At 36.2% G+C, this 26,403-nt stretch overlaps 1 protein-coding gene across 1 annotated transcript in view; it reads right to left on the reverse strand.

Annotated features, from left to right (window-relative positions):
• Nucleotides 1–26,403, reverse strand: part of ABCA13 (ATP binding cassette subfamily A member 13) — a 161,774-nt gene that overhangs the window by 89,383 nt on the left and 45,988 nt on the right. The window contains exons 19-30 of the mRNA XM_071553007.1: nt 25,504–25,681; nt 22,700–22,839; nt 17,917–18,030; nt 16,850–16,940; nt 12,019–12,195; nt 9,672–9,972; nt 8,723–8,837; nt 7,164–7,493; nt 5,231–5,300; nt 4,004–4,138; nt 2,521–2,658; nt 448–634 (exon numbers count right to left, since the gene is read on the reverse strand). Coding sequence (XP_071409108.1) covers nt 448–634; nt 2,521–2,658; nt 4,004–4,138; nt 5,231–5,300; nt 7,164–7,493; nt 8,723–8,837; nt 9,672–9,972; nt 12,019–12,195; nt 16,850–16,940; nt 17,917–18,030; nt 22,700–22,839; nt 25,504–25,681 — 1,976 coding nt within the window. The remainder of the gene's footprint in view (nt 1–447; nt 635–2,520; nt 2,659–4,003; nt 4,139–5,230; nt 5,301–7,163; nt 7,494–8,722; nt 8,838–9,671; nt 9,973–12,018; nt 12,196–16,849; nt 16,941–17,916; nt 18,031–22,699; nt 22,840–25,503; nt 25,682–26,403) is intronic.

Here is a 26,403-nt window from a genome sequence, read left to right on the forward strand (position 1 = left end):
TTGAGACACTTTTAAAGTTCCTTTTCATTTCTGGTCAACTGCCAAGAAAGAAGTCCCTTGCAAGCTCTCGGAACAAAGCACAAAACCCCGTAAAACTCCACACTCTCCACGTGATGACTACATTTAGGATGCCAGAAAAGAATACTCCCCCAAAATGTGTTCAACTCCACAACTAAACATTCCCCCCTCCTACTTAAGCTGCTTCTGAATTATTATATCACGGTTTAAGTGACACAGAAACTCAGTTCTCTATTCCCTACATTGCTTGTGTCATAGACGTACAGTCTTCATTTTCCATGTGCTTTGGGAAGTTTATCAAATATTTGGAAAAAAAAAAAAGAAAAAAATAGAAAAAAAAGAAAGGTATAGTAAAGAGTTTACAAGATTTTGAAGTAGAAAACCACAGCAGAGATCAGAAGGGAAAGTAATATTAACTGTCACACTTACATAACTGTTGTCTTGCCAGCTCCATTAGGTCCCAAGAGTGCTGTTATCTGCCCTCTGTGGAAAGTGAGGCTGAGATCTTTAACAGCAACCTTTTGGCTATCCATGTGCTCTTTGGTGACAGACAGCAGCACAACACCAGTGGTGGCTCCTTCAGGGCAAGGGCCTTTCCATCTCTGAGGTGCTGGGTCTGTGTGAAGAAGAGCAGCAAAACAAGTAAGTTGCTGAATCTCAATGAATGTGTGTGTACAAAGGGAATAACAAATTAATTTAATCCCTGTTGCCATTCACCAAAGCCTGAAACAGATGTTCAGATGGTCTGAACTGACACAAGCTCCACTGAAATCAGACTCCATTCCAGTCAATATTTGCTAAGAATTTGGCCTATTTGCAATTTTAAAAAATAAAATTACCTAAAACAGTTATGCCAAGTTGTAGGCATATCCTCATAGGTCACCATAAAGCCATAAAATAGTTGCTATATTTTATTTCTAGTAGACAAAAACACTTATAGTAACATTATTTGAATCACTGTTTTGTGCCTCTAAGTATGAGAAAATTCTAACTATGTGAGCTACTTCACATATGCCATCCAGTTTCAGGCACACAACATTACATAACATTCAGAGGCATAGCCAGTTAATCTTCTCAATCCCCCTCGGTTGACAAAGCAAAGCAGATCTCTGTGAAATGAGTTGGAGCAGCAGCCTGGTCTAAACATAATTCAAGGTGCTCAAGGCAGCAGATATCCAGCATTTTTCTAACTGTGATTAACCAGCTCAGGAAACTGAGATGACCATATGACATCAATCAAGTTGCCTTGTTTTCTGTGTCAGGAGGAAAGGTTAAAACTACTTTCCAAACATGAGGATAGTCAATCAGCAGCTCCAGAAATATATTATTATCATGTAATATTTTATCAACTCATTACAACTGAGAAATCTGGCAGTGGGATTTTTTTCCTTTTAAAAAAGGCAAATTAAATTGAAATGTCCAAAGAAACAAACTGTTATGGATGACAATTATGAGGAGAATTATCCTTTTGACTATATATGAAATATACATTTTTATAAAATATTTACTGTTTGTGTTTTTATTGTATGCAATACTTTTAAATAAATAAAATGTAAACTTACAAGTACAGAGAATTATGCTTTATATAAAAACCAAGTTATATAAATCAAATTATAAATAAAAAACCCTATCTTTTTTCCAAAGATTTGTTTCTTTATACTGTGAATGACAAAGCTGTCTTGCTCTTCTCACAATCAATTTTAAGCTTCTGGCAAAAGTTCTCGCTAAACTTGAGGTCACCTTCTAGCAAGGCACTACCAGCAGTTATGACATTTCTACCCATGAACCTTCCTTCCAGTTACCTTCTATGTCTTTTGGTCTGCAGACTAAAACCACAACCAAGGGTGACTTACTCCTTCATTCCCAAAATCTAAATTAATGTGAGTAAGTCCTTAAAGAGAACTGAGTGGAGGATAAAAAAAAGAAACTGAAAAACCTAAATTAATTGTAAGTAAGTAAAAAAAAACATAGAAGAATAATGAAGGAATCTGAAGGCAGATAAAAATTAGTTACAATGGACAGTTGCTTCGCAAACAAAAGGCTAAGTACAGACAGAAAGCACAGTGATTACAGGAGAGAGAAATAAGAAACAGAAAGAAGGGAAAGAAATTAACAAATTAATTTTTTCACTGAAAGAAGAAGCAGATTAAAAAAATTGAATAAAGCCCAACACATTTCAGATTCAGTAAGAGAATAGGGTTCAGTGAACTCCGAAAGATCCTAACAAAGCAGAGAGGCTATACACTGGGAGAGAATGAACCAAAGAGATACTTATTTTACATCTTTTGAAGAGTTTTCTTAAATATTTGTATACAACAGTTTTCACTGAATGGATCAAGCATTACAGATGACAGCACAATATTAGTAGATAAGATTCACAGTATATACTACATAATGAAAGAGAGAAAGGAACAAGATATAAACAAATAATATAGGTTCAAACAATGATAAAAATTGATCAGGAAAAGCACATGGTTCAGAAAAAAAAATTCTATTACAAACCTTTTTCTTGGAAGTTTTCATTGAAGAAAAATATATTAGAATTCAGATAATGCCTTTTTGTCCCCTCTGCACTACACAGGTTCTTCCAGTAGGAAACAGTAAAGGGAAAGTACCATCGGTTCTTTAATCCAAGTTTTCCTAGATTAGAATTATGATATAAACAGTTGAAACTTGCAGGTGGAACTTGCCGGAGCTTGCCCTCGCCGGTCCAAGCTGGGGCAGCACTGTCTTCGGGAACACTCCAACCCCGTGTAGCCGTCGCAGTCTGCGGCAGCACGGCCGCTGCCCCTACCGGCTTCTGTCCCTGTCCTAACCCCATTGGTTATTGCACCCATCTATCCACAGTCCTTGGCTTTCTAGGGGGTTTTTATTCTTCTATTTTCCTATTGGCTAATCAGCACCTAAGCCCTCCCTTCCACTCAAGTCCTTACCCAATCGCGTCCCAGTTCCAGCACCTTCCCCTCAGGACCCTATAAAAGCCTTGTGATTGTACAATAAACTCGTTCTTGCTAAGTGTCCTTGTAAGTGAGCAGACCTCCATCTCTTGCACCCCGAGCTCGGAGGATCCACGGGGACAGTCTCTCCTTCCCCCAGTGCTGCATACCTATCCACAACCTAAGCTTTGGCATTGCCTGATCTTTCCAGGCATCATTTACTCATCATACAATACACGCTCTGTGTGTTTGGAGTTGCTTTTCATCTGCACTGAAGGTGGGCATCAATTTAAGACAAAGTTTTTAAAATTCAGCTGCATATTGCACCCAACCCTATCTTTCAAAGCAATTCTTATTTTAAACCAATACAAAGTGGCTGGAAGAAGAGGTGACATATGCAAATCAGAGGAAAGGTGGTAAATTTAAACATCTAGAGTGAGACATGAGCCTATGACTAAAAATACATCAACCAATTCAATAATACTCATAAAACTTGATTAATTGAAAAAAAAAAACACAAAAACAAAACACAAAACCCCACACGACCTTATGAAAATATACTTGAAAGTTAGATATTTTTATTTATGCTTTGAACTGTTGACTTACTGAGAGCAAGATACATTTACCAGGCAATCTGAAGCCTTTATGATCTGAGAACATGCTGCTGGTTGTGGGGTTCAGCCCAACGACTGACTCAGAAGATTCACCATTTTCATAGGAAGTTTTGCTATTAGACTGAATTCTGTTCCTGTGAAGTTCCAACAAATTCCTAATTCCATCAAATATTAGTCATCCCCAAAAGCAAACAAAAGTTATTTCACACCTGACTACAACTTCTAGTCTTCATGTTAGCACTACTCAATATTTATGTATGAGGAAGACTTTATTTCCCAGTCCCTAAAGGCAATCAGACAGTGCTGCACATCAAAACCTCAACTCAGAAAAATATATGTTTTTTGTTTTAGTTGCATAAAATGAGGAAAGCCAATATTATCTATTTTGTTCAATAATTTCTTCAAAAACATGAAGTAAGAACTCGAAGATCTTACCAGGAATAATATTGCTGAAATACCAGCCGCCTATAGAATACAAAATGGAGTCAAAGAACATCATCCAGCACATCCATCCAAAGGTCATGTATCCTCCTTGTGCCATTGACTGGTGCACATTGTTCCACTGAATTCCTGATAGTAATAATAACGATTTTTTAAAGGTCAAAGCAAAATCAGTACAGCATTAAAGATCACAAACACATCAACACCACACACTTCCGGATCTTTAAGCACTAAAGTAAAACAAATCATAGTTAATAACAGTAATCCAAATGAATAGAAATGAATTGCTATGCCTCTACAAGCCTCTGTTTAGAACAGCAGGTGACACTCCTACTGGGAAAATGAAGGGAAGCTGCTGTAGAAGGTCTGTTAAGGAAGCTTGAGCTGGCCCCCTATTTGGCAAAAGCAAAAGAACTGCAACATCGAGAAAACAGGGCACTGACCAAGTGAATCAGGCTTTAAGCCATTCTGCTATTGTAAAGAATTGCACAAAGCTTAACATCTATAATGTCAAAGTTTGATTTCTATAATGCCAAATCTGAAAAATTAAATCTGTGAAGTCTAACTCAGAAGCATTTGTGTGCATAGACTACATTCAGAGGTAAACAAGAATGAACTCACTGAATAATTGTTTCATAAAATTAATACATTGCAGAAGACATGAGAGGAAGAAAGAAGGTGCTAAACACTAGTACTTCAGAAAGATACCATATTGCTAATGAAAAACAAAAGTAACCAAATTGTAGATTTATTAAAAGCATTTTTTTAATTGGAAATGCTACTTGTTTTGCAGTACAGTGGGTCATGTTACTTTCTACAATTCTTTTCCTATGGTTGTCAGGAAGTGTAGTTTTTCCTAAAACACATTTTGCCTTTCCTTCAGTAAAGATGAGTCATTTTGATTAATTGTCCGGTTGAAAATTTAAGTAATATTTTCTGCAACTGTCTCTTCCAATCTTACCAATTTTTGTACCAGAATGATACTTTTTCAATACCTAATAGTTTAAAATGTCCACTGCCATCAATATTGATCTTCATGTTCGTTAAAAAAAAAAGGATTACATCCCTTTACATACCCAGACTTGATCTCTCCTATTAACTCATTAGAGATTTGTTTTTCAGAACAAAGTGAAAAACATTTCTAGTTGTACTTTTTGAAATAATTATAATAATTTGAAATAATAATTATTAATTAATTAAGACTTCTTCTGGGAAGCTTACCTATTTCTTGGCCTTCAAAGTGTGTAATGAAAAATATTCCTTGCCCAAAGGCAGTTGTAGAAAGGAGGCACTATGATAACAGAGGAGAAAGAGGATGTGAACACCAAATAAAAACATTTTAACAAGTTCCATGAAATAAAATAACTTGTGATAATAAAGCAAGCACAAAATAAACAGACCTTTCTTTTTTCACTTAGCCTAAGGATCGCTATTTCCTTTTGTTTTAGCAATACTCCCCAACATACTTGAGTAGTATTTGCTCCAACTTAAAGGGCTGCACTGACCTAGCTATTAATATTGGAAAGCGCTATTTAAGTTTAGAAGACTTATAGACTGTCTTAAATATATCATATACTGAAAACATATAACTGTTAAAGTATGCAAAGGAATTTACTTTCTGTAATAGAGCAATGGACCTACTTAATTTTGTAAGACCAGAACTCAAGAAAAGACAGAAGCAGAAGGAACATGCACTCTGGTTACTATATGATGGGACAGCACTTTTGTGCAAGGAAATAACATTTGAATTCCAAGAGCAAGCATAGCTGTGCTGTATCCCAAAGTACTAAATGAAAAATTAGTGAGTTAGTGATATAGTACAGCAAGAAAATGTGACTGATGATCAATGGAAAAACACTGGTGAGTTCATGAAGGGTGATAGGGAGATCCAAAACATCACTGAAATTAACAAACATTCCTTAGTGATATTTTTTTTAGTTTGAAAGTGAGCTGAAATTGAAGTTTATTTTGTCCCTTCTTTTAAAAAAATACACTGAAATAAGTTTCTGTGACATTTGACACAAACGGAACACATCCTGACAGCTCTCTGAAGAAGGGGAAGTATGACATAGGCTGCTTCTTAGACAAAAAATCAAAATCATTACTGGCATGGATTACATTTTTGTACCGAGAAGTTCATGCTAATTCCCATCAGGTGAGTCCCTGTTTTTTACTTTGCCAGGGTTTCACCATCTCATCTGATGGGCCCTCCCCTCTCTTCAAAATTATTGCCTTTTTCTTATGTTGCTGTCTCTGATCTTCAGCAAAGGCAGGATATCTGAGATATTATTTTGAAATAACTGATTTTAAGGTGTGCAAGTTCTCTGATGCATACTTTTCCATCTCTGTGACCCAGAGGAAGGGAGAAAAAAAGCAACAGAAAAAATCCACTTTCCCTATTTATGCCTGAATTTTGCAGTCTTACATCCATGTTTACTGGAATGCAAAGAACCTGTATATTTTATTGGACTGACTGACACTGAAAAATGAGCTTTTTTTTAACAGTGTATGAATTATTTCACCGGTTTAATTTGGTACATGAGTTATTTTGAAATAATGAAGACATAATGTGTGAAATACAGTTTGCATTGTATGATGGTGATATTTGATGTCTCATTCAGGGATATAGTATGTTAAGACAGTACAAAGACATAAAACAGCCTATGGCATACATAAAACAAGAAAGGGCCTGGAAGAATATATGCCAAAGAAACATATACCTCAGACTATATAACTAGACAAATTTCTGATCTAATCTCCAATTATACTTAACCAAGAATCAATCACCAGTTTTGCTCGAAACAAGTAATGACTTTCAGAAGTGGCATGGCATCAGTGTATTTTCAAGAAAAATACACTACATTACAAGTATTTTGAGGCCAAAACATTAAGAGAACTCATGAGCATGAGCAATGCAACTTCCTGATACTTTCTGTAGGTTTACCAAATTTTCCTAAAAATTTATTTTTGTTCTTTCTACATTCTAAATATTTTCTCGACGGGATATTTATCAATATGACTTATTTACAGTGAACAGAAAATCAAACAAACACCTGGAAAAAAAAAAAGTGAATTATAGTCCTAAGTTTTTAAATTACGGATATCTACAGCATGGTTGGATGAGAAAAACTGGAAAATGAAAACGAATATTTACCATTATAATCTTGCTGGAGAAACTCATCTGGTTCTGCAAGACCAACAAAACTATGTAGGGTAAAAAACTGATCATATAGACAAGGCTGGCACACAAAGCTGCTGTATCAGCACTGCTAAAAAACACTCCCAAAAAATAGCTTAACATAATAACTGTGACTCCAAATTCCAGGAGAAAAAGGAAGATAAGGAAGCCATTGCTATAAGCAAAGATACCACTCATTTTTAAAATGATGGCCAGGGCACAGCTGCTTATTGTGAGTACAATGACATTCTCCAGAAACCAGGCAAAGAAATGAATGGCTGGATGTACACCCATTGTCTTCATATACTGCAAGACAATATAGCACAGAGACTTAAAGTTAGGAAATAAGTTTGCTTTTTTAAAAAAAAAAAAAACAACCAAAAACATGTCACCGAAACACTACCAGATCCACAAAGGATGTCATCTTTCTCTTAAATTACTTGTTTCTTTTCCTTTTTCCTGTGCTGTGTCCTGGATCAGACACAGTATTGAGCAGGGCAGTCTCTGAGATTATCACATACAAACACAAGGAATCACATTGCTCAGCACAGCTCTCCTTTGCAGAGGGTTGCAGAACCACATATCAGATTACTGGCTTCTGCACTGAGGAGTTTGCCTTTTTGTGCTCTAACAATTCTGAGGATATCCACAGCACTGTATAAACAAATGGATTTTTTTTTCCAGCCTCTTGCTCTACTAAAAGTACAAAAGGTTATGTTTATAAACCTTTATGAATAACTGTGCAAATAATAATTTAGTCAGGGATGAAGTATCACCCTTCTTTTTTTAACAAAAATGCTTTTGGATGCAATCTAATAAATCTCTGAAGCATTTTTCATACGATGGTCAAAATTAACTTTATGAAATAGATTTAATATTTTGAAGCATTAAAAAAGTCTATTTTACAATACAAAGATTAGAGAAATTAGATAATTCCCTGGTAATTCTCCAAATTAAAAAGTTTACTCAAGCAGTAATTCTCTTGATGCACTAAGACCAGTGTAATTCTTAAATTCTATGTTAAAGTATATTTTACATAGAAAATATACCACAAAATCCTCTGTCCTTCCATATGCTTAATGCCTGTGAAAACTACCTGGTGATACAAGAAAGTAGTTGTCTTATTTTTTAATGTGTCATCCTTCCATATATTTCTGATATTTGCACACTGTATGACAAATGCTTAATTCGGCTTTAGTAGTTTTAACATTACAGACCACATAGAGGAAAAATGAAAAAGAATACAAAATAAAAAATATTCTAATCACAAGAACCTTTTCAAAGCAACAGTTTCCACCTTCAACTTTTATGGTTCATTTGCTGCTTGTTTTTTGTCTCGGGGGCAATATTTGCAAACTGATGCTCAAACAATGTTGTGAAACTGAGTTGGAACTAGAACTAAAACCGACTGTCCAGCGGAAAGAAGTGGAAATAAACCATCTGGATTATGAGTACATAGAAGTGCCTCACAAGTTTTGCATTTTGGTGCACCATAGTCAATAAATATACCTTCCAGAGGTTAATCTGCCTCTTACCTCTTCAAGATGAATTTCTCTCTCATAAACCAGCTTGCGAACCATACCAGCAACTGAAATCATCCATGTTAACATCATCATAAGTGGGAAAAAAAACCCTATATTGTTCAAGAATCTATGAAAGAACATATATGCAGAGTTGTCAACCCCAAAGGTAAAATTTTCTAGCAGAAAGTTAAAAGGTTAATATTGGGTTTATTCTCAACATATGCACAAAATGAGATCTGACATGAACAATAAGAATTATTCCTGTTCTGGTTAGAATTACTTATTTTTTTAATGTAACAAGCTAAATATATGTACTGGTACTATATTTTTATATTAGCATTTTCAACAGTATAACTGACACAATTTTCAGGGTTTCATTCAAAGTCAAACAGAGTTCAGGCTTCTGTCTAAGCAAAGTAATATATTTGGACAGAAAGGAATAACATGATCCATGAACTTTTACTCTACGTTAAGAGATTTATTACCACTCACTAATTTTAAAATCTAATATCATGTTGTTTTGATGGTTTTACAAAGAACAACCCTACAGTTTTTCTTTTGCTTCATCAATTCCACACTGTATTTCAACACACACCAGGGATCAATTTACGGTTTGTGGCCAGGACAACTAAAGAAGGAAAAGGGATCTCTTAGAATAACCTAAGTTAGTTGCACAGTATATTGGCACAGCCTCTGTCCAGCAGACTGCTCCACAGTATGGCTGCAATCAGCTTGTAAGGGGTCATTTGCCAGACAGAAGTTTTATAACATGTTCATTAAACAGAGGTATTAAACAACATGTGCTGTGCTCTAAAATTCTGGTATTGAATATACTGGTTCAATCCTGTGCTGAGATATGTATTCACCCACCAAATAGTGGGAACCTAGTAGGTTCCTAAGTTTTCTAGCACTAATCTAATAAGGATAATACATTGAATTATAAAGCTGAATGTTTACTTACAGATCACTGGTATGACAAGGGTAAGGCATGGCTTGAACCTGAATGGCTGTCTCTAAGGTGTCTGTCCCAGTCTGTGCTGAAATAATTGCCCTTTCAATCATGTCTTGAAGAGGAATAAAGACGTGGTTGTATTTAAACCCATCAGCGGGCAACTTCTGGGGATGGGATTTCCATGTCGGGTTTTTAATCAAATCGGTTCTCATGCTATAGAGAACACTGGTTCTAATTGTATATGAAATGTGTCTTGGAAGGTCCTTGCTAGAATCTTGCCTCTTGTTCTTTGGTGTATCAAAGATGATACCTGGCACAGGAACAAAGGAAGCTTCATAACCAAGCTTATATTATTTATAGCTAACTCATGGCTAATTGCCATACAATATGGAATAAAATCACCTGTCAGGACAGGCCTCTAAACTTTCCTCACACCCAACACAAGAATGGTATGTTTCAGAGACACATTTTTTGTGTTAAAAAATATGAAATGTAAAAATTATTCACATGAGGCATGCATTTGAAACAAACATTTTTATCTGAGAAAAATTATTTTGTGATTTGTCTTTTTTGAACTGCAGTTTCTCGTTGCATTCAGATTTAACCCATTCTGGGGACTGATCTCAATTCCACAGTGAAATTAGTAGCTATAAAATCTTTCCATCAAAGGATAGCAACCTCTGGAAGGCGTGACAAAGTAAACAGTACCAACCCACTAAAATTTACTCTGATGTTAATTTTCAACTCAATTACAGAACTTCTGGTTTAATGCAGCTGAATTTCCATGTTTATTTTCTCTAGCTGTGTGTAAAGAAAATTAAATGTAAAGATGAATCCAAACACATGAAACTGGTTGTATTTTCTTTCTAAATGACTCAGACGTTTTAGAACTTGGTGATGAAAGCAAAATGTTGCGCTTTTTTCCCTTAGGAAAGTGGAGAGGTGTCTTACCTTCAATCTGGTTCTCTGAAAGATACTAAGATACAGAATAGTCTGCTGCAAAGCTTATTTTTTCAACGGGTCAATGTAATTTTCCCATTTATGCAGACAGTTGATTTCCTAACACATTCCATGGGGCTATGAAGGCTCTGAAGACTACACACAAAGCAAGGAAAATTCCACTCCAGGTTAATATCTTACTGTGGAATGGAATGTATGCTCACGTCAAGCACGTAACACTGACACATTGGACACATTATGTCCCTTAAAAGCCCATCTTTTCTCTCTAATAATTTGAAGAGATTATAAAGCCAGTGTACTGAAAAACATCTCAGAAGAAATGACTTGGCTTATGTTAGTATATGGTCTTTCCCCAGGTAAGTGGAAGCAAAATGGATCTAGAATTTGACAATTCAATTTTCTGAGGGCAAAGATTTATCTGTCCATTTCTTCCCTTGAAGGGGCAAACAATTTTCCTCCTACAAAGTACTCCTGACCAATTTTCCTTATCTCAGGGTATGGCCTGTTGGTCTGATATTGATGCCGGGTGGACACTGCAACATTCTGCAAATGGGGGTCCTGTGCAGGTTACAGAACAAGCATGGGATTCCAGATTGAGGAGTTTCATTCCCTACAACTTCTTCCTCATGGCTTCTGTAGTATACTTAGAGGAGTCTGGGGAGACCATAAAAACCAAAACAACAGTGGGGAAATGTTGTGGGGCATAATTTATATAGACCTAAATGGGCCTCTTTTTCGGAAAGGCTACATGCAGCTTACAGTATTTTCTGCGAGATGAGAAAGTGTGTGTCTTAAGAAAAGCATTCTTGCCTTTGCAACTCCTTTCTACAATTAATTGATTCTCAGCAGTGAGCATATAATGCAGGAAAAGGATAAAGAGTGTAATGCCGGAGGGGGGAAGAATTATATTCATTTTTAAGAATTTATTTGCTCTGAATAAACAAACTAATTTCTCTGAGGTGTTGATTTAGGAATGAACCTTATAAAAACCCCATCTTTCCTCCTTTTTGCAAAGTCAAGAATATAAAAATTAAATTTTGAAAAGATGGAAACTAGGTTAACTAGATGATCTTGTCATAATAAGTAGTCAAATTTCCTCAGTATCCAACATTTTTTAACTCTTTCTACTTAAAATATTTATGACCATTCTCTTAAATATTTTGTTAGAAATAACAAGCTTCAAAGATTCATTTGGCCATTCCACAGTTAAAACAATATAATTTGTCTTGACAGCATATATTGCAGCATTCAAATATGCTTTTTTTGGTCTGTATTATATGTGTTTTAATACACACTTTGAAACTGTGTAAGCTTAACCTATCTTATCAACAAACGCAGACAACAACTACAAACTCTGAAATATTCTGTCAATATACATTTTACAAAAGGTACTTACTAGCCAAAAGGTTATTTTGCTGCATGAGTTCATGAGCCTTCTCCTCCAATTTCTCAACAGAGTCAAAAGGCTGGAAACGATCCAGTAACACACAGGAAGAGATATTTACTACAAGCTGTGACAACAGGTCAATCTGTTTACTTGCTGAGCTGTTAAGCATCTTGTTCATCATAGTTTCTAAAATGAGAAAACAAATTGGACTTCCTTAGTTTTAATGGTTGGAATAGAAAAGTGTGTTGTCACTTGCACATCCTATGAGTAAATACTCTTTTGTAGGTAAAAAAGGAAGAAGTTTTAAAAATATAGGAATTTTAGTGTGAGCTTGTGAAGTGCAGTTCATGTTCCAGTGGTTTTTACAAGCCTCAGCTGCATTTTCCTTCAATTTCAGAGGAACAAAAATGTAGCAAATTAGAGCAAAGCTTTAGAAAGAGGCCATGTCCTTGAAGCTGTAGGACTTCTAACATTTCCTTGTTTCCATAAATACTCCCACAAATACAGGAGGAATTACTGTATTTCAAACATCACAATAGAGATTAATCTCTCTTTTAATAATGTATTGGCCAGTTCTTTTCTCCTTGACACTGTGACTACTTCAAGTACCTTGCTATATAGAGCACAAGCATTTTGACTGCAGTCCCACATTTAAAAACATCTGAAAAAAGCCTACAACCCCTACATTTTTACTTTTATTTCACCTAAGGGTCCAGGATGAATGTATACCTCAAGCAAAGCATGGTTTCCAAAATGCTGAACCTTTGGAGCAATTCAGATCTTCATCCATTGGTAGAGAATGTAGGAATAGTGCTACATCTTTATGTTTGCAAAAATAACTAAAAGGATATCATGATCTAGAAACAACCTTAACTCACCTGAATTTAATGAAAACATCTGAATTTCTCAGAGAATAAACAATGCTATAAAACATCCAACACAATTTTCCATCTTAAATTTTTCAAGACTCACTGAAGATACAGGCTTTAAAAAGGACAGGTGATGACCTCATTTGATAACAGTGGTGACAGACAAATTCTGGATTATAAATATTATTTAGCATCAGCATAGGAAATATTACAACAGGAAGGCAGATAAGTGGAAAAATGTATGAAGCAGTTTGAAGAGGAGACATGATTAACAGTGAGAAAGGATAAGCAGCACAAGGAGAAAAAGTAGAGGAACTGACAGTGTAGAATTCAAAAGACAGGCAAACAATGACAGGGGAAATTCATGGGTTGAGAGAAACCAGCACCAAACATAGAAACCATACGTCTTATTTATGACTATCCTTGAGAAGGACAATAAAGGAAACACCCAGGCTGCTACTTTTTTATGGCATTAGAAAGAACAGAATATCCCTAACATTAAGCCCAAGTGGTAGGGTTAAGCTTTCATAAATATCTTAATATATGTGTATGCAGTTATATATAGCCAAATATATGTTCTCCCCTATAAAGACAGATTGAGAGGATTGGGGTTGTTCAGCCCGGAGGAGAGGAGGCTTGTTGTAGACATTATAGAATCCTTCCAGACCTTTTTGTGGCCTTCCAGTACATGAAGGCGGCCTGCAGGAAAACTGGAGAGACTTTACAAGGGCATAGGACAAGAAAGTGAAAGATGACAGGTTTAGATTGGATATTAGGAGGAAATTCTTTACTGTGAAGGTGGTGAGACACTGGAACAGGTTGCCCAGAGAAGTTGTGAATGCCTCATCCCTCAGAGTGTTCAAGGGCAGACTGGATGAGGCTCTGAGCAACCTGGTCTAGTGGAAGGTGGCCCCATGGCAGAAAGGTTGGGACTAGATGATCTTTAAGGTCCCTTCCTACCCAAACCATTCTATCATTCTGTGATATATATACACACACAAGATCTTAATTTAAAATCAATAATTAAATAAAAAATGCTTCTCTTGAGAATTAAGCTATTGAATATTTTAGCATAGGAAATATAATCTATTAGCTTGGAGTGTTGCATACTTAAACATTTCTGGAAGAAAATACTGTCTTTTCACAGTTGCATGAACATCTGTACTCCATCACAGAAATAAGACATATATATGAACAGGTACAATACCCAGGAAAGGTTCAGAATTAAGATCTACACCATTGCCTATCTTGTGTTTTTCCATTTATAAATGTAGTAATTACAAATAGAAAACTTGGCAAATCTGTGTTTGCTAATAGCTTCATATTTTGTTATGAACCAAGTCAGCCCTCATCTTCCACTCAGCTTGTATGACCTATTATTAGCAGGGAGGAAATATAACTTTACAGGGTCTTACAGCATCGTGATTTTATAGAGAGGTTGGAAGAGTTCTACATCTATCCACTCTATCCACAACACTTTCCAGCAGGAATAGCAAAGTGAATAACATGGCACTAAGCCTGTTAACAATTTTTATAGCATTGTAGAGAAGCAAAAAAAGATACAAACAAAAACATCCTGGATTTAAGAATAATTAGATGTCATCAAAATGTGAGTGTAGATGTGATATAAAACAAGAGAATATTTGCTTAAGTTAAAAGACAAAACACAATCACACAGATCAGCTGATTTTAGCTTTGGACAGAGGAAAAACCAGATTGTGAGTGGTAAAACTCGTAACATATATGGATATATTTAAGGCTTTAATTGGATCCAAGCAAGGTAATTACAGGTCTAAACAGCTGATGGAATATAAGATTAATGACATTTGGGAAAAAAACCCCCAAACATAAGAACAGAGATTTACAGTAACAGCTATGGACTAATAAAATAAACAAAAAACCACACAAACTGACATAAAAATAATAGTGCATAGTCATTTTTCAAGAAGTAAAATGACAAAGTGAATCTGTAAAAGGAAGTGTAATCAAAGTGTAAATGCAGAAGAATGCTCTGGTACTTCGGAGAGATTAGTTTCAGAAAGGCATAAACGTTCTTGTGATCTATAGCCCATATTGATTTTGAATTTTAATATGATGTCAATTTTATCAACTTATTCCCTTAAAATATATTGAAACAGTTATGTTTCCAGCAGGCCCTGCAGCTTAAAAGACTTGTTCTTTCCTCCCTCGTATCTTTCCAATAGTGTGATTCTGTGGGCTTGTATTATGATCCATCTTCATCATAAGGGGTGAGCTGTGCCCAGACTAGGCAGCAGTTCCCTGGTGAAGAAAACCATCCTGAGAAAGAGCAGATGCAAGTTTGAGTCCCTTGCTTAAGGAGGACACAGATTCTTTCTGGATTGAATTCTGGACTCTATTTGCCATTTTTCTTAGTGAAAGTGCACAGAGTCAGTCCAAGTCTTCAAACACAGACTTCAAACCAAGGCCAATTTCAATTAAATCTCACAACCTCTGTGCAAAAGAAAAGCCACACCAGCTCACAGAACCTATGACTGCACCAGCCCAGGGCAATAGTACAATTTAAGACTGAGAACACACTTTATTTACAAGCTCTCAAGAGCCTCTATGGATTTTGTCCATCTCCTGCCTGGAGGCAGGTACTGAAATCCAATAAAAGTTGCACTTTAGGTGCATTTATTTATTTTAACTCTAGTCTTAATTCCTTGACTGTGAAGCAGACTTACTAACTTGTGTTGGCTGCAAAGTCCATTTTTCTAAAGCGAGGAGGCCCACACAGTCCCTTCATGGAGACACCTGAGAGTTTGTCACTGTCCTCCAGAAAAGGATGGAACAGATTTTTGGGGGGCTCATAATTATCCTAATACTGATTAGAAACTACACAGATGTCTCTTCTCCACCACAATCCTCCTCTAGGAAGTACCCAGCTCCTTCTGTACATGATGTCACACTTTTCTTGAATGACACTGGACTCTGCTTGGATATGGACTGTTCCTTTTGACACATGCTGGCAAGCATTTTAATGCTCATGCACCTACCCTACTGGCAGCTGGACATAATTGAATCTTTTTTCAATTATCAAATTCATATAAAATATTTAAGCAACATAATTTTCCAGCATAATCCTTTCTCTTCTTCTACCTAAATCCTTCTATATTCCAAATTAGTCATTAAGAACCATCCTCCTTGGGCTACCTACTTAACCCTAGAGGCTCTCTATCTTGATTCCAGGACTCAGTACCAGTGCAAAAAGGGGGCAGACAGGGATGACTGTGCCCCAGGGGAAGGCTGCTGGGCAGCCCCACATGGACAGCTGAATCAAGGCCACCCCTTTCCCACCAGAGCTGCACAGAGCTATGCCAGGGCCTGCCCCAGGCTGCAGCTCCCACCACAGCACCCCTGACTGTGGACCTGAGCATGGACCTGGGTCCAGACCGCTTGCCATGGAGTGATGTCCTGGTCTCAGCATCACCCCCATGGCCCCACTGGGCCATCCCAGGGCTGGGCCTCACCTTGGTTTCTCTCTACTGACATTGCAGCTCCCTGATTATTACCCTATCTCAGGCTTTTCCGAGGCTCAAGGAGACCACACACAACTGATTCTCAATAAACAGAGAAAAAAATACAGGCAGTTTTTGACCAAACACACTTTATCCAATCTCATTTTCTATTTATTTCCTTCAAAATTTACTGCAAAAATCTATTTCTGCCTAATGAAGATGGGGCTACTGGGTTTACATGTCCTTTCACTCCCTTTAAGTGTAGCTCCTATATTTGTAACTCTCTCATGACACTTTGACACTTCTGATTTGTTACCAATTTTGTTTTAGTATTTTGAGGAAAAGGCAATTAGAATAATGTGAGACAAACTCACGAGAGTAAATACTCTTATTTTATTTCATTGAAGAATATTCAAGTTTAACTAAATGCAGTTCTAAGCTGACGTTCAAGTCTAATAAAGCTAATCAGTACATGTACTTTTATGTACGTACCATATGCTTGCATTTTTTTAAGGAGTTTTTCCATGTCAATATCCAAATTACTTTCTATGAAGTGCTTTATGAAATTGCTTTGCAGTGCTTCCTAAAATAAAAAGTGATAGATGTTACATCAGGTTTAAAGTAAACAAACTTTTGTGGAGAGAAAGGACTTCACGCTACAAATCTATGAGATTCAAAGTGAAGACATTTATTACACACAGCACACAGTTTATATAGGGTTAGAACTACAGCTTATAGGCTAAAAAGAGTTACACAACACTACGCTAGAAACTTCAATTGGTTAAACCCCATATCTCACAAGTCCAATGTTTTGGAGAACTTATCCTAGATGTTGTCAAGAAGCTCTCTGGTGTGCTGTGAGAAACCTGAGGAGCTCCCATGAGAAGCTAACTCCTTTGAGCAGCTGTGACTTGTTTATTCTTAGCTGCCTTCAGTCTCACAGGGTCTTCTACAGATCTGAATTGCTCACTTTTGATTTTACTGTACCAGGACAGGTTTATCTGCTTTAAAGTAATACAAATTATACATATTCATTTGTGTTCAATTCTATTACCAAGATTTCCTGTATAACAACGGAGAAGTCCTTTAGCCTCTCCAAGTCTTCAGGCTTCTTCTCTCAACAGCTTAACTCCACACATTTAAAATAATTGGGGGAGCATGGAAGGGGAGAGAAGGGGAAAGGGGAGATAACGGCAAGACACAAATATGTAGAATGAAAAAATCCCAGTAACAAGAATGTGTTGTGGGAGTGGGGGGTTTAATCAGTATTTCCCTCATTTTTCTGGAAAATCCAGGCAAAAAATATTTTATTTACCCTACTATTCATTGATGCCACAGTGATACCAGAGATAGAGAGGTAACATTGCTTTTAAGTATTTTCACCTCAGAAGTTTCTCGGCATCATACTGTAGACTCATAACTTAAAGCTAATCTGTCTCTTTTCCAGCTCTTTTTAAACATGAAGTCAGAAATATGGGCAGTTTTACATGTTGAGAAATACTGTCTAGATTACACAGCAAAAAGAGAGACAACAAAAAGCTCTTCCACAGTTCACCAACCTGCAGTCGTGAGACTGTGAGGACATTTCCACTGGTTTTAAAAACCTCAGACATCCTAAGCCATGTCTCAGAATAAGTCTTCAAGTTTTCCACAAAACCAAAAGTGAAATTAGCCTGGAAAAAAGAAGACATGGAAACAAATTAAGCCAAAACTGTGCACAGTAAATCTTAGGAAACGGAAAACTGCCATGTTTCAATACTTCTATTTCACTTTGATAGTCAGCAGTAAGAACATCCATGTTTTCTTTTTTCCTACTTAAGAAATTGAAAACAGTTTTTTGTAATACTAAGAAAATCAAAAGTTTTCCTATGCTGTGTATATTTCCCACTTGAAGTACCATAAAGATCTCTTTATTTTATAATGTCGCTTTCATACAGAGTATCATGGAGGTGCTTCAAAATGACAGAAAAAGAAATAGAGTCAGGACATATCTGAAATAAAGCCTTTGTGGTCGTGGGTCTTTTATTCAAACTACTTCAAGTGAATATATAACAAAAATGAAAGTTGGAAGCAGGGTCTGGACAATAAATTCAACTGATCATTTAATGTATTTTAAAATACTCTCACAGGGAAAGACTGAAGTGAGGCAAAATATTTTCTGTCCCAGCCCAACATAGGCTACAATTTCTCTCTTAACAAACATCCAGCAATTTTTTCCAGCCTGTCTTAAAAAGATCACAAGTGTACTCAAGATCAGAAAATATTGCAGTATCTTTTTGTTTAAATTGCTGTTATCAGTCACAGAAGTGCATTTAAGAACAATCCAGCATTGTTTTTCTGGTAGAAATTGTGACATTTCCCAGCAAAGAGTGTCTGCAGTGAGTTGTAAACTCCAATTTGGGAGCACACTTTTTACAATAATTCCTACTGAAAGTATGCAATTTCTGCCATAGTGTTTTAAGTGCCTGTTGCAAAATCACACTCTTAGCACAAAATGAGAACACAATTTGTGGTGTCTCTTTCTTCTCCTTTGTAACACAGAAGGCCTCAGAGACCCTTACATGCAATTTTGTTTTCCTGAAAAACATTATGCATTTAACTTCTATGAGAATGCCTATTCCACTTCAGAGAGTCATCATGAAATAAGATCTAAGAGAAAGTGATTCTAAATGTTAAACTAAATGTGGTGTCAAATTGACTAAACAAGTTCTGATCAGAAGCAACGCAGAAACCTCATGGATTGAAACCCCGGACCAGGCACGATGGTGACAAGATGAAGACCAAGAAGGCTGTGAGAGTGACAAACAGATTTCTGTCTCCTAAGCAAGCACGGGTCAGATCAGAACACAAGGAGATCAAATTTTTAGATGTCACTAGAAATTGTTATATCAAGCAGCTTGTAAGATGTGGCCTCAGCAGAGTTTAGTCCTTCTTGACTTGATTCTGAACAACACAAAGGATTAATTTTTGTGCTGAAATTGCTTTCAAAGGGCTACATTAACTATAATGTGCTTGTATTCAATCTCCTTATACAAACTATAAAAAGTTTCAGATTACTGGAGCAGCATGAATTTTTGGAAAAGATGACCTTTACATAATGCAGGAACTTATTTGAAAGAAATTAAAAGAGCAAATCACTAAGTTGTGTGCAGGAGCTACAGAAACTAAAGCAGCACACAGGAAAGTGAACAAAAACCTATTGCCTATCAAAAAAATTTTTGAGGAAAACCATATGCATACACACACACTACAAAACAGGCTATCAGAAAGCTTCCTTCAAAAGGAAAATTACATTCAAAAAAACAAACATACAAACAAAAAATGGGGGAAAAAAGGAGGGATTAGTTAAAAAATGTTTTTGTTTTTTCATTCTCCATAGTAAGCCCTTGGGAAGTGACTTTTTCAAAAGCCTTCTACATGTAGAACATTTTGGGGAATCTATTTCAAATCAAAGCAGTAGTATAAAAGAGTCATACGAGTTAATATGAATAAGGAGTAGTTTCCAGGATAAGACAATGTCCAGTCAAGAATTTCAAAAGCACTCAAGGATCAAATAGTTGAAGTACTGACTGTAGTGTAACCTCCTGATTAAAATTCCCTTGTTATAAGGGAAATGGAAAATAACAAATGCAAAATTATCCACAGAGATGCTGAGAGAATCAGAGGAGTGCAGACTAATAATTCTGAAATCTAAGTAATTAGATTTCAATCATCAAATTCTTATAAAATATTCAAGCAACATAAATTTACAGCATAATCCTGTCTCTTCTTCCACCTAAATACTTCTATATTCCAAATTAGTCATAATAATTCTAAATTTTTACATACTTATAATAAATTACAATAAAGAGTAGTTGTAAATATAGAGTATAGACAAACACAGCTGGGAGATTATAACAGAGAATTTTGAAACAAAAGTTGCCTGAGTTTGAAGTGGAAGAACAAGCAAGCGAGGATGAGGTTGTTGATGCAGAATAACTCACTACAGGCACAATGAATACTAAGTTTATATACACCAAAAAACAAGTGGACAAATTATAGCAGTAAAGTCCTGGCAAGCCTGACTCCAAAGTTTTTGGAAATAGTAGAAAGTTCTTCTAATGAGATTGCCTGAATGTAAGATCAACTCCGAGAATATTCTGAAATAAGAAATACTTCCATAGGATCAGTTCATCAGGGGCAAAAACTATAGTTGTGAAACCAAAGATCAAAGACATCATATGTGGCCTTTGGCCTGTGCCATTTGGGTGCCAGCTGGCACAGAACAGTTTTGCCCTCAATCAGCACCACATTCTGTATCTGTGACAGTCACTATTATTCTACACAGTAGAACTGTTCATTTCTCTGAAGGTAAAGAGCAGTAACCTCACAATTTATCAAAGACTTTTCAATTATACAGTCTTGAAATTTATTGCCTATGTGCAAAAACTACAGAACATATCCTAGTATACAAACATCAATATTCTTCAAAGCTTTAATCATCTACTTTTTTCTTCTAGTAAATAGCTGTCATGTGGTCACACACTCTAAAGGAAATTCAAACTTTTTTTCCAATTTCAGTAGATTAGGCTGTGTCAGGGCTGCAGGCTTGGGGTTTAGTAGCTGTATTTAAGAAACCTGGGATAACATTTTACATTTGAATTTTGTTTCTGTTCAAGCAATAGCAAATAGATTTCTATAATAAAACCAAAGAAAAGGTTGTTGAAGAAACTTTCCCACTACTTCCATATTTACACATAAATGGATACACATTCATAACTGCTTGTTAGATTTACAGGATTGGGGAATGGGGCAGGGGAGTATTTACACAGATTTTTTAATAAGCTGATGAAACTTTTGGGAGCCTGAGAACATATAATGAGACCTTGTGTTAGAGATGTCTACCAGAGACTTTGTATTGTTCCAGAGCATTAACACACACTCTCTGCCTCCCCAAAACCCCCAACCAACCAACAAACCCAAAAACTGAACCCACAAGCCAACTCTTTCTGAACCATATTACTCAGTCCAGATTTCACTCAAAGATCTATAGGGGAACATGCTGTATATCAAGATATTTATCTTAGAGATAATTTTTAGAATAGAGGTTTGACATATTAATTGTCCAAATAATGTGGAAATGTCTTAAATGCATTATTCAAAATGTCCTTGTAACATAGAATATTATTAAGTATTTAAAAAGTGGAATTTTTATAATTTCTTACAACTTGTTCTTTATAGAATTTCTATCTATAGACACCAAGAAGAGCAGCTTCATTTTTAACTGACTAAAAATTTTAAATTAATTACACTGAATTCAAGAGCTATAGCTTCTTCCCCAAATTAAGTTATTTAACTTCAAAATATTAAATCGCTGAATTCTTTTTTCCACTTCAGAACAGAAACTATAAAGTTATCAACTATCTGCAATCTAGAATGGGTTTTTAGGCTTAGTTTTTCTGCTATCTTTTTAGCCCACAAGTCAGAATACCACAAAGTTCTTTATTTAAAGATAACATAGTTACCATCACATTTAAAGTCACCACTTACAAGCAGCAATTACTTTTTTCCAGATTTTAAATTAACACAGTCATTTTTGCTATATTTGGAAAATCAATGCAAAAGTTGCACAGAAATATAATATATATGTAAAACAAATCCTCAATCCTTCTTTTACAGAAGTTCCTCTAAGCGAGTCATGAAGAAACATGTTATTGTCAATAACCACGCTTGAGAAAAAGCATGGACCATACCAGAACTGCAGAGACAGTAAAACTACTGAATAATAACAATTCATCAGCACCCACACCTACAGCACCTCAGCTGTGGCTGGTAATTCATAGCACTGGTGTTAGAAGCATTGTCAGGAAGGATGCACTGTAGGCTTTTTAGGGTTTTGTTTTGAAATGCAGCTCAGTGACTCACTCATAATAGGCTCTTGTTCCTGGGGCATCCCTTCCCACAGATCTCAATGCTGCCCCATTTGAGTTCCCATCATAACAAAATGTTGAAGGCAAAATCCACCCTAGAATACTTGCACCCTACACCTTGATTCAGCATAATTCCCATGATACTTCTCCCAGTGTGTTCTTTTTAATCTTCCTATACAAGGTTTAAAGGATTTTGAGCAAAATTCTGCTGTTCACAGTGAGGTGAAACCATTGTAACATGTAGAATAAAAGTTGAGGGAAGTATTAAGCTTAAAGTGAGAAACAGGTGAGACCTCAGGGGGCAGAGTGGATCCACTTTTCTGAAAGGTAATTGTCCAATTGCTTCTACCCACTCTGAAAGAACTGGATGTTTAAAATGAAGTACAAAGACAAAATCAATGAACAGAAATAGTAGAGTTTTTTTGATACTCACCTTCTCCATCACCAGGTCAACCATGTTGATGTTTGAATTGTACAGTATCTTCCCATGTAATAAAGGTTTCAGGAACGTCCATAGCAAAGCCCCATTAGTAGACTGCAAAATCTCCTGATAAAGCTTCAAGCAAAAAGGAGCTGTGAAAAGAAAGACAAACTTGCATTTAAGACAGACAGATACAGACGAGGTTGGATTTCTTTTTTTTTTTTTATTCAAAGAAAAGAGTCTTAGAGTCTGCCACAGCGCCATGCCAAACACCATCCAACTGCCACTAAGTAAACAATAAATAACACGGAGAAGTACGGACACTACACACGGACCAGTATGATCAAGTGAATGCCAACTTTATTACACACAGCACATGGTTTATACAGGGCTAAGGCTATGTTCAGTTGGCTAAATTAAACCTCACACCATCTAACTGCATGTCCCAATTGGTTATAACCCATATCTCACAAGTCCAGTGTTTTGATGAACTCATCCTAACTGTTTTCAGTTACATCTCAGGTGTGCTGTGAGAAACCTGAGGTGTTCTCATGAGAAACCTCCAGGGAGTGGCTAAGAACTCCCAGGGAGTGATTTCTCCTCCAACAGTCTGCAGCAGCTACGACCTTGTTTGTTCTTAGCTGCTCTCAGTCTCAGAGGGTCTTATACAGATCTGACTTGCTCACCTTTGATTTTTCTGTACCTACAACTAAGCAATCACTACAGGTCCCTGAATAGAAATTGTTTAACCATAGTCTATGATAATGTTGAGGATGCAGAACTCTGAATACCAAATATGAGAAAATTAATCAGAGCCCAAAGAACTTCTCACATTTGTGAAAAGCAGCCTGTGAACCCCATCTATCCTAAAAGTTACATCAGCGCATTTTAGAGCAGAAGGACATATGTTAAACCTCTGCCCACAAAATGAATACAGAGGGAAAAGTCACCTTAAAAGAGAAAAAAAATCCCTCCCTCCACACCTTCTGTTGTTCTGCATCTTTGTATTCCTACATAAGAAAGAAGTAGGAAGACACAAATTCCTTCACAAATAGAGACTTTTCTATTTGCATAATATCATAAGAACCTACCAAAAAGACGGGGAAAAAATTGTCATGACATGTAACTTCTTGAGTTGCAAAATCTATCTATTGATTTTTGTGTTCCTTCCTTAAAAACAACATTCTTACATCACATAGGGCTATTGACACATTAGGGTGTATGCCCTTCAGAACTATGATCTAAGGAATAGTTTCCAAGATATCTCATTGCATTTGTACTCATGTAAAGGCAAGGAGCTTCCTATGAGAAACATTGAGACTTTTATGCCCAGCTCATGTGTTTAGGGCCTTTGATTATCTATTATGAATGAATTAAAAAATATGTCATTTCTAGTGCTATGAAGAAAAATACTTTCATTAAGTCTTCAAGGAAGACAAATCTTTTAACATAATGGAAAATTAGGCCAAAAAATTTAAACTCCTGACAAAAGAAAGAAGTGTCAGATATGTTTCACTGGGAACAACCAGATCTTTGCCCAAATTTTTACTTTCTTAAATGAAACAACCATTACTAAACACAATCATTGCTAAATAACAGCAAAGAGTTAAGAGGCTACAAGTCGGCCAGTCGGAAACTTCAAGATTCTAAAGGCACAAAAGATTTGCTAATATGAGTTTCCTGTGACTTTCAAAAAGTCATCAGGAAGCATTTGGTATACACAAAATACATACAAGTTAATCACTGTGAAGGAATGTGAATCAAGTTTCTGTGGCCTCATTTGTTTATTTTTTTTATTTTCAGTTTCTGTTACCTCATTTACAAATTTTTAAAATATGGGCAACAGTATTACTTCAATTAAAGGAATGCTGGAACTAACTGATGTTTTACAGATACTTTGGGTCCTACAGTTAAATGTCTTACAACACTTCAGAGCTGTGACAACTTGCAAAAAAAAACCCCAACAACAAAAAACAAAACAAAAAAACCCTCACAAACTAAAAAAAAAACCTCAAACATCACAAAACAGTGCTTCTGGCCTAAGGAGCTTTGAAAGAGACTGATTTCCAAACAATCTGTCTAATCAGCCATCGTGCTACCTTCATTCTTCAGACAGGAAAGAAAAACAGAGCTGTTTGTTGTATCCCACACGCGTAAATGTGAAGGCCAAGGCAGAGCTCTGACTCCCTCCCAAGGGTCCCAGCCCAGCCAGAGGCAGTTTCTGGATGTAGAAACCAATAAAACAACAGAACGTTCCCCAGTGACACTCTATCACTGTATTCATCTCTCACATAGAGCCACTGAGGCACTAACAAGGGTATTAACAATATTAAAATTAATCAGGGTCAGCAAATGTGTATTGAGGAAAGGGAGCAAAGAGATTTTTCTGAGCTCTTGACAAAGAGAATAGGTATATCAGCTATTAAAAAACTCATTTTATACAGAAGTATTGCATATTTTACTGCACAATAATGTTACAGCTTTGTGTTCACGGAAGGCAAGGAGCAATACATTCTCAATCTTGTATCTCAAAGGTCTGGTTTTAATAACAAGTACTTTAAAAATTCTAATAAATATGTCTCAAAGACAGGAATATTCGTATTTATAATTTGCAAAGATAGAAAACAACCAGAATCACTTTTCCCTCATCCACAATTATCTCGTAGACGTAAAACTTTTACTGGTAAGTGCCTTGTGCTCAAGATCACAGTATCAACTGAGATGTCAGCTGGTATATAAATATTTCCATTTAAGAGGGAAAAGTTTCTTTAAAATGTGAATGCATACTGCAACTTGTAATTGATACTTTTTCTTACATGAGTCTTCAGGAATGCCATATTTTTCCATATTGTCCTCCAAGAGTCCCATGATTCTGGACATGTCAACAAACAAGTTTGCATTGCTGAAAAATGAAGATTCTTCTTTACACACTGTCTTGATTACAGACTCCAGGGATCCAACAGCTGAACTTCTGAACTGCCCACCTTGCAAAAACTAGAACAAATTAACAGAAATAAAGATGAATCAAACTTACTTTTACTAGCTTCAGGGAGCAGCTCTGCTATTTTGTCAATATTGGCATCCAAGGAGATTGACAAAATTAGGCTGTTGAAACTTCCTTTAAGAAGGAGGGCCTGCTGTGCTCTTTTCTGTTCTTCTGATCACATTTATCACGGGGAAAGGTAATGTAGTTTTAATTATCAGGATACTCAGTGAAAGACAGTAGTATAATGTACTACATTAAACTTTGAAAAATACTATGTATCAGTTAGGCAAAAAAGGAATGAAAATGTCAAGACAACTGGACTACAGACACCCTGATTCCATTGTCAGTGTGCTCTTCTGGCAGATTATTCTTGTGTCACAAAAGCAGCAGAAACAATCAAACGCATTTTGCAATATATGTTTGCAGTGAAGACAGTTGATAAGAAGAGAAAAAACATATTCAAGTGCACATACCCTAAAAGCCTGTTTTTAAGTACTTCTCTTAACTTGTTAGTGTGCTTCTAGTTTTTGCACATCTTGAGTCATACCAGCATTTATTATTGCCATTTACTCATGACTAACATATATCTAATGAGGAGAGAGAGCAATCTGACTCTTTTGTGGCTTAAGCACCATCATTCACCACATTCAAAAAAACCCTAAAACAACAGCCTCATCCTCTGTGCAGCTTTGCTTTTCAAATAACGTGCTCAGTTGTAATTGCTGTCTCA

This window comes from Pithys albifrons, chromosome 4 (assembly GCF_047495875.1).
Source record: "Pithys albifrons albifrons isolate INPA30051 chromosome 4, PitAlb_v1, whole genome shotgun sequence".
Classification (NCBI taxonomy): Eukaryota; Metazoa; Chordata; class Aves; order Passeriformes; family Thamnophilidae; genus Pithys; species Pithys albifrons.